The 9803-nt window shown below is 35.3% G+C and overlaps 1 protein-coding gene across 3 annotated transcripts in view; it reads right to left on the bottom strand.

Annotated features, from left to right (window-relative positions):
• Window positions 1-246: 246 nt before the first annotated feature.
• The window catches only part of LOC132700896 (uncharacterized), a 189422-nt gene continuing 179865 nt past the window's right edge, over window positions 247-9803 (bottom strand). For all 3 annotated transcript variants that reach the window (XM_060668474.1, XM_060668473.1, XM_060668476.1), the window contains exons 13-17: window positions 8407-8582; window positions 5449-5793; window positions 3338-3740; window positions 2030-2179; window positions 247-1927 (exon numbers count right to left, since the gene is read on the bottom strand). In XM_060668474.1, coding sequence (XP_060524457.1) covers window positions 1790-1927; window positions 2030-2179; window positions 3338-3740; window positions 5449-5793; window positions 8407-8582 — 1212 coding nt within the window. In that variant the 3' untranslated portion in view covers window positions 247-1789. The remainder of the gene's footprint in view (window positions 1928-2029; window positions 2180-3337; window positions 3741-5448; window positions 5794-8406; window positions 8583-9803) is intronic.

Below are 9803 nucleotides of genomic sequence, written 5' to 3'. Positions count from 1 at the left end.
CTATACCTTAGCTAGTGGATATGAAGTATGTCCCAGTTAAAGCAAAAAAAGAAAGAAATTCGTTGTTTAATGAGCAACAGGTTGCAAGCTTGTTCATAAAAATATTAGTTGCCTGTTTAAAGGTCACTTAAGATTGATAGAATGCCTAAATAATAAAAATAATAAATTTTATCTGCTTGCAATCTAATTTTGATATATAGTTTAGGACAACTGAAGCAAATAAGGTAAAGTAAAATAAACCAAATATGTTTTTAATACTCTTTATTTTCTTCTCTTGTCTTTGGTTCTTAAATCAGGATAAAAATTAATTAAAAAATAATAAAAATCAATAGAAATAACGCTCATGAGAACGAATTACAAAGTATATACCTGTGCATAGTTACATTGACGGCAAGTGTTTTTTTTATATAATTTAATTCTGAATCAGGATTATTTGGAAAACCACCTCTAAAAAGTCTTCAAATATATGTTTGGGGTTGGAAGTAAAAGTTTTTGAATAGTCCATTTTTTGAAATAATGATGCCGCCAATTTTAGTGTAAGCACACGATGTGTATAAGAAACTTGCAGTAAAACACATAAAAAATTAAAACGAAATGTACATTGATTGCACTAACGATTTAGCGACACTATAACTTCAAAATTAAATCTTATACTTAAATATTTAAAATTGACTTTTTTTTGATTTAGCGAAACAAGAGAGAGATTGTACGCCAATATTGATTCGAATAAATTTATTTATTTTGGTTTTAATTTGCCTACAACATCGACAATATTGCTAAGTTGATTTACATTTTGATTCCGTTTTAAAAAAAATAACGACAATATCTATTCAGGCAAAAATTTAGAATGTAATTTGATTCTTAGTTAAGTGCCTTGGTTACATTTACAAAGTAAATACTGCACTATTTATGTATATATAGCTTAAATTTTCCTAAACGGATTTTGCATTTAATTTTAATTACATCCATTCAGATTAGTGGCGATGGATACACAAAGGTTTGATGCAAATTATTTTACTGGAAATTTTCGGTGGAAATGGATGGTGTCCTTTCTGTATCCACCTTTAAGGATATAATACATTGTAAACCTCGACAAGTCCATTTTTTTAAAACTATTTTACAGACTAGCTTAGTGGTTGGAGCAAAATATTTTTTTAAGTTCCGTCCCGGACCTCCGGCATTATTGACCTCGTTTTCATTGAAAGTTCGTATTTTGCTACAGCCATTTTAACGGCCGGAAGAAACGAATTTACTAACCTAACTTTTAATCACAATATATGCAGGAAATTTCAAGAACTATCACAACTCTTATACTTACATAATTACAACGCTATGATATATACGGGGTGGTTCACGATGCAACCATATTTTTGTAATAATGTATTTGAAATTTGGTATGAAAATCTGTGTTATTTCAAATATCCAACATCAAAATAATTTGCGAAAAATTTTTATAATCGTGTATCACCCCGTATAAGAGTTTATAGAAATAATTTCAACAAACAGCGTACCGACACCCTTTTAACCATACTTTTTCATCACACACTTGCAGAACTCCTATGGTAGGGCAAGGAAAACAACCAAACACACATTTAAGTCTTGAGGCGACAATTTTAATCAGGGCGCGTCATTCTCACTCGAAAAGCGGAAACGTAACGAAGCAGATTGTTTACCTACAGTGTCAGGACACAATAATTGCGATATCTCGGTCATTGTCGAACAAAAATTTTCCGCAAATACTGTTGAAAAACGACCGAGACAACTGGTATATTGTTCTTGTACTATTAATTCAATTCTCTGCATTGCTTTTTGGACAGTCTTCATTAGATTTGATTCTTTTTACAACTATACAAACTGGACCTCTAACTATTCGAAGTAAATCTATTATTTCATTGGTGCTCAGGTGTTCCACACTTTCGTCGTTGACCTGAAACGAAACGGGTGTTTTATGTATGTGTTTTGAATATTTTCCTGGTTATCTCAAAGTAGTTCAAAGAATACTTTATCGCGTTTATTATTTAGCACTTACTTTTAAAAGCACATCCCCTGGCCTAATCCTTCCATCTTTGGCGGCCACGCTGTCAGCGTGAACTGCACTGACGTAAGTGACTCCAGCTGCCCCCTGAAGGCTAAATCCTAACCTGCTGTTCCAACCTCTGTTCAGTTCAATCGCCAGGATCTGAAAAAGTTCAATCACTAATCATATTTTTTTACTTACTTGCATTTGGCTGGTGGCTCGTACTAGACATATCAAACAAAAAGAAACTAATCTATATTATTTCCATGAATCAAAATTGATATTTCCCGAAATTTCAACGGTCTTAGTCGTATAAACGACATTCTACCACTTAGCAGGGAATATATGGTTAAAAGTTGGTATGCCTGTGGAAACCACAACTGCTCCTAGCCTCAAGTTACCTTAGGGTGGGGATCAAGGTCCGTAGAGCGGTCCTACGATTACAGGGAACGGGAATGCGTTGACAGAAGGGCACTAAAAACCAGACCAGGCTTTCATATAGTATACAGGAAGAGGGTCCCTACAAAGGACGGCTGGGGCTGTACTAGAGAAAATATTCTTGTGTCTCACGGGCTAGAGGTTGGTCTTTTAGAGTAGAGATTTACCCCTGTCTACTTTAAGCAGAGATGTATGCTGTTGTAAGCTCATGAGAACTTCAACAGAGGGTATTTGGACAAAACCATCAGTCGAGCTGGTGTCCTCCCTGAGGGTGAGTTTTGGATTGCCATTTGATTTCCCAGAAACATTAACAAGACTAGCGGAATGTAATTCTGTCAGTCTCGTATGGACCCGCTCATGTGGTAGTGAGAGCAACTAAATGGTTGACAGATTGTCGGCGGTAACGTCGTATATTGATCAGAGTCTTCCAGGCTAACCTGATGCGCACCACTAGGCGGCAGCCCATTGAGAAGATTAGAAGATTGAGAGTACAGGCTCTTCAAGTGCAGGGAGCAAAGGTGTGCAGGCATAATGGATCGAAAGTTCAGAATGGAACACTCCGACCGTTTAATGCTTGAGAAAGCTAACCTTTATAGAAAAAAATCCCTAAAAGTTTCCTCGGTCATAATTAAAAGCATGGTCCAGATTATAGCAGGGTTGTAATGTTAAACATGGCTCTTGTGAAGTGTTAGGCGGTGCAAAAGAATTAACGGTTGTTAGATGTATATTCTTAGTTAAAATTAGCCAATGAATTAACTAAAATATTTAAATATTCCAACATTTTGCTTTTTTAAGCATTTCAGCATTTTATTTATGACTTATACTAGTCTCCTTATATAAGTCATATTGTCGTCTTTGGTGATAGAGTTATTGAACTGATACCTCGTAGTTTTCCTGATGCGGTTTCACGTCGCGGGTGTCGTTCCTAGCTGGGGGCGGCTCTCTCCTTATAGCCGACGTTTTCCTCTTCAGAGTACCGCTATCCTCAGACTGTTCGCTAGTTTTCGAGCTGCTGCTACGGCCATCGGACGTTTCGCTGCCGCACGGCGGATGCGCAGACTGATACGCCGGATGTTTGTAGCTGAACGGTTTCGAATAATTGTCTAGAGGAATGTGCGGCATGCTGGCCGGTTCTTTGGGGAAATCGTCGCCGGTATCCGCGTGCACGTTACCGTCTTCGTCCGTCCCCAGATTGTACGTCAAATTCGGCGCGTCGAGGACTTCGGCGTCCAAGTTATTCAGCTCGTACGCGTTGTGGGCCAGGGAAAAATTGAATCGGGGTTTTCTGAGGAGAATGATTAGGTTCGCGATAACAATATTATCAGGACACCGATAATTCTAGCCTACCCACGCGTCACAAATAAAGCGAGAGGTAGTTGTCATGGAGGAAGATAATCACGACGTAAGCGCTCTCATGTTATGAGTCTAATTCGTCTTCATATTAACGTTCGACATGCCGGCAGATGACGCTTCTCACATAAACTATTTTCTATGAGGTAAGTTGGGATTGATAGTAAAAACGTGGTAATAAAGAATATGACCTTAAAAAGGGCCCGAATTTTATTGGAATGCAAGTTGGAACAGGGAAATTTACAAACAAGGTTGGTAGTGGATTCCGGAAAACGTATTATTACCCAAAAATGAACCACAGAACAGTTTATGATTTATAGTATCAAGCGTTTTACTGTAACGTACGAGTAGTAGAATGTTATTCCTATCAGTGGTGCTGGATATATTATTAACAAAAATATCTGTGCTGTTCATATTGGGCGCAAATTTGAGACTTCTTTAGGATTCGTAAGTTTCGGCTTGGCTTTCTTCTAAAGCTCGTGAATTGTGGAATTAAAAACTACCGTTAATCATACGTAATAGATATATTAATATTTTTGAAAATTGCGTCAGAAAGCACAACCGATACCTTGTTGATTTTTTTATGGTGAGCTGGATCTAAACTGCAACTAAAAACTGCAATTTTGATTTTGTGAGGAAAATTTTATTTAGAGTAGCACAAAGGAATCTGTTTTCTGTCATACATAAATGTATGGTCCAGGACACGATAAATGTTATGACTTGCTTGGAATATCATAAATATAAAATGTTTTTTACCCTCAATAAACCGAACAATAAACCAATAAAAGGCCGATTAACAGTGTCGACCCCTTAAAACTTCATTTGCTTTTTGCCATTACACATATTACCATTCTGTAGAAATAAAATTCCCTATAGAGAAAGCAAGCTACTTTTGTCAGAATGGGAAACATCTTTAATTTGCAAAGCAAACTAAGACTACTTAAGTGCTATGCTTTTCGCATGGTGCCGAGTCCTGGGGACGTTGACGGAAGTGTCCACAAAGAAACTTGAAGCCTTTGAGATGTGGCTCTTCAGACGAATCCTTAGAATTTCCTGGATTAATAACGTTTTCAACAAGAATGTATCAGAAATGCTTCAGAAAGACATCGAAATAGTGGACATCGTTAAGAAACGCAAATTAGAATATCTGGGACATATAATGAATAACCAAAAGAGTTGATATTCTAAGAAAAGATCTTGGGCAGAACAGGACCTGGGAGACGTAGAATCTCCTGGTTGAAAAACCTTAGAACTTGGTTTTGCCTGTCAACACGAGGATTGTTCAGAGCAGCAGTCAATAAAGTTCAGATCGTTTTGTTTATCGTCAACATGTGGAACGGAAAGGCACACCAATAAGAACACAGAAGTGAGTAGAAACAAACAAGTATGTATTTTAATTAGTATGCGTTTTTGTTCAGAGGTTTTTTAAGAAGCAAGGTTATTTTAAATTTTATTTCTTACAAATTAGAAAAAAAAAATATATCAGTAAATAACGAGAGCACCCCAATGAGAAAGAGAAAGACAACAATCCCCATTGTCATTGTGACATTCGCTTCATTTTTTTATGGCGCTATTGCCATTGGAGTTTAGATCGACATCACTGATTTTTTGTCATTCAAAACCGTGGATACAGACTGACTTACCTCGCCGCCACTGGAGTTTGATTCGGATTATACAAGTCTAAAGAACTGGGCCGTGAGGGTTTGTCCATGTCGTCCGACTCGATCGAGAATAACGAGTTGAAGGCGTCGTCGTCGTAATGGGGACATTTTTGAAGGAGCCCCTCGTGGAATGATTCCTCCGGTACCGTGTATTTGGCGGACGGATCGTATGACGTTTCGGCCGCCGCGTGGCCGTGGCGTCGTAAGCGTCGCGGTGACGAGTTCGGTGAAAGCGACCGGTGGTGGTGGTGGTTGGTCGACTCGTGGCCGCCCCCGGGGATGAGCTTCCTGACCGCGATGTCGTTCAACATGTCGACCGCCTCTTGCCTGCACAGAGAACGTAAAGGCCCGTGACGTGACCAAATTTTGGAAATAATAAAGAAAACTTTTAAATTAATCTTGAAGTACAGTGTGTCCATTTTTCGTAAGTATTGCGTTGTATCTCAGTAATTCCTAGAGATAGAGTGAAAGATGCCGCTTTCAAAGCGATATATTTAAAAAAGAAAGCGCTTGACACTTTCCATCTAAAACCAAAATTATGGAAACGCTACGTTGATATTACTTTTGATATTTGGCCTCATGCATCCTAAGATATGTTAACTACTGAATTAAAAATTAATAATAATCTTCCATTCTTATATCAATAGAAAATTAGACTTAACGTTGGGTCATTCTGTTTACGGAAAACTTACACACACTTTAATTAAGCGTTCCATCCCAAAATACACTTCACCGCAACCTTCTAATAGCAATGAGCCCGAAATCAATTCCACACTTGCCACAATGTTAACCGCGACTCAGGTCTTTACTTGCCACCAAGGGTTCCAGAAGTTTTGTAAATAGTATCGCAGTAGCCTGTGGAAGTTTTTTTTTAAAAAAAGAAGATCTTAGCTGACTGACTGTATCGTAATTAGATGATGGAAGTGAACGCTTATGAATCTTTTTACATAGAATCCAAAGTACAGGATGATCCGTTGAAAAAAAACTTTAATACCAAAGTTGTAGTTGCATTGCTTCTTATAAAATTCCCTGTGTATTATACTTTTATATCAGAGGCCTTTAAACGGTGATTTCAAGGATAATATTTAAGACAGAGAATACTAAAAAATAATATTTCACTTAGTAGGCCAAGGGTCGCCATTTTTTTCATACATTTCATTATTTGTTTTGACATCTTTATTAAACTGTTTAATATTTGAAATGATAAAATTCAATATCTGGGGGTTTTTGGCCATGCAGAATTTAAAAACGAGCAGGGTTGTCAGATCTGCCTTATCTAAGAATTTTGATGGTTTTTGAACATAGGGAATCTGACAACATTGCTGTTAACATTTTTGAATTCCGCATGTTCAAAACCTCCCAGATATTGAATTTTATTTTTCCACCTTTTTTTTACTAACCTCACATAAAAATAATAATTATTAATATGATGTGTTATTTTTGAAATTCAAGTTTAAAAAGCTCTCACCGAAGAGTATGAGATAAGGAGCATTCCATAGAAAAAAAGTTTTTATGCGCTACTTTATTCTGAATCAATCACATAACGTGGAAGAAAATTTGCAATTGTACCCTAAAACTATTATATTAAACTTTCTTTTCTAAAGTCTGAATGAAAAAATTTAAGGTGGTTAGACATTTATTCTGTAGAATTGTCACTTTAGAAAATACGCCTGTATTTCATCCTTATTTTATTTCACTTAACATAATGTAATTATGATCAGAAAAACTACAGAATACAAAATGTAGTAAATGTTATAAATAAATTTACATAAATTATTATTATAAATATTTGTATATGTCTGTAGTCAGACAGCCAATATGGCTTATATACTTCTTTTTAAATGTTGTAGATGCAGATTAAAGGAAATTTATAACTATTTATATATATATATATATATATATATATATATATATATATATATATATATATATATATATATATATATATATATATATATATATATATATATATATATATATATATATATATATATATATATATATATACTTATTTTTTATATTACATAAATATATATTTTTACAAAGCCAATTTTCACAAAATCTGCTTGACATTTCATAAAAAAAAAAGTGTTCCCTCGTAAATGCCCAAAGCAAAATTCGTAAAGTGTGCGAAAAATGTCTGGTAGTAGCAAAATCAGTTTTTTTCACGTCTACTATTTTTTGTAATAAAATAATAATAACAATAGTATTTTAAAATATATATTTTGACAGTTTTGAAAACCTTAAAATAGACAAATAGAATAAACCACATATATACAGGGTGTTGCATAAAAAAATAATATCTTTTAAAAAGAATCTAGGTACGCTACTGGACTCATTACGGTACTGAAATGATCAAATTTTCTGTTTATATCTGTATCTCAATGACAAAGCCAGCAAACGGTATCGTTTGTCTCACGAAAACCGAGTATGGTGTTGCGAAAACCCCATCACAGTGAACAAAAATCGCCAGAGGTATGATCGGTTGCATACGCCAAATAATAGGCATAGAAAATGAAACAAAATAATTGCTGACCCTTCTAGGTGCAAATTCACAAAATAGCGCATCAGGTCGTAATATCATGCCATTAGGTATCTTTAGCAAGTAATTAGAAAACATCTTTAGCCATAGTTGCTATTATTAGATGAGTAATTAGAGCACACACTTTGAATTTAAAAATGTTAGCTCCCTACTACGGGGTAGCCCTAATAGGACCCGCTTTTATATTTATTTTTTTTATTCCTAAAGCAAACCCAGCGAAATCTCGAAACGTGAGCCGGGCGAGATATTTAAATTTAAAGGACCTCATCTACCCGACGTTTTATCTCTTCCCCTCCCTACGTAATAGAATTTCTGTAATGCATATTTAAACAGGTAGCGTGCGAGATCGCCATTGTTTCGGCCGCGCCTTCGCGCGAATCCGCAAAACTGCCTCTCACCTCAAATTGGCTTTCCTCGAAAACGATGTTCTCGGCGTCGTCTCCGTCGGAGACAGCGCGGCCACCGGAGTCTGAGCCGAGTCCCTGTACAGTCGTAATTTCACCTTGTCCCCGCACTGCCTCAGATATTGAACGGCCTGTTCGTGGGTCATCGGGGATATTTCTACGTCGTTTACCTAAAAAGACCGAAATGGGTAGATGAGCGAAAAACGGCCAATTTTTTCAATCAATATGGACTTTATTTTGATGATTGGTGGAAGAAGAAATGAACTGAGGTGGCTTTTACTTGATGAAAATCCATTTATCAAAATAAATAAGAACTAAAAGTTCAGATTTTCACGAAATTATATATTTTGACATGACAATTGTTTCGACAACACAATCAAATGATAAAGACACGGTGTTGTCTTACGGGGAGTGACTTTTTCAATTCTTAAATCTGTGATTATGGAAGATGGAAAAATGCGGTGTGCACAGATCTTAAATAAAACTTGTAATTTCTGAGCTACACGGGAAAATTAAACAATTCGTGATGTTAAGAAGAAGATTTACATCCGTTTGCATTACTCTCTCTAAATGTTCAATTTAAATTTTATGTAATTTTCAAATTCATTTTCAAATTTTGGGTCGATTTCAATCACATTCCAGTCAAAATCAGCTCTTCCGCCATTTATTCTGTCGAAAACTGTAAAGCTTTCGGCTTTTCCGCTACTTATTGAAACAAAGACATTAACAAACCAGCATATGTCACCATAAAACACCATTTTCTATTTCGAATAGGAGCTTTTTGTAGTCTATTTCTTATTGTAACAAAACTTATATCAAATTTGCAGATATCAACTTAAAATTCCGCTTTCTGGATCCAACAGTCTGTTACACACAACTACTGGGTTTAACAATAGTTTTTTTTGCCGACTCCGATCAGATTTCAATCAAACCAGCAGATATTAAACTACAACTTTCTGATTCAAATTGTATACGAACTTTATATACGACCCCGTCATTTCTTTTTATTCTTTTTTGAGTTTTTTTACAATAAAACTATTGTTTAGATATTGGTTTTTTTGAAGTCTGATAGTATATAGAGTAAGTTAAACTTTAGTTTACAGTTTTGTGATAACGTATCATTTTAATGCAAAATGAATAATAATAATTATAACGGTATCAGAAGACAAAAAAAAAATAAAAACAATAAGGACGTATTACCAAAAATGTAAAATATTTGTTGTAAATTAAAATATCCTAAAAATGAAATTTAAATTGAAACATCATAGGAATCAACTGATATAAATTGATGCAAAAAAAAATCCGTTCCACATTTAAGAGTCTGATTATGGTCTTGAATTCAAACTCTAAATACGCCATTTTATGGAAATATGGCAATTTTTTTATATCCT

Source organism: Cylas formicarius, unplaced genomic scaffold (assembly GCF_029955315.1).
Source record: "Cylas formicarius isolate icCylForm1 unplaced genomic scaffold, icCylForm1.1 PGA_scaffold_4__25_contigs__length_36172078, whole genome shotgun sequence".
NCBI lineage: Eukaryota > Metazoa > Arthropoda > Insecta > Coleoptera > Brentidae > Cylas > Cylas formicarius.
This window is presented reverse-complemented; position numbering and strand designations above follow the sequence as displayed.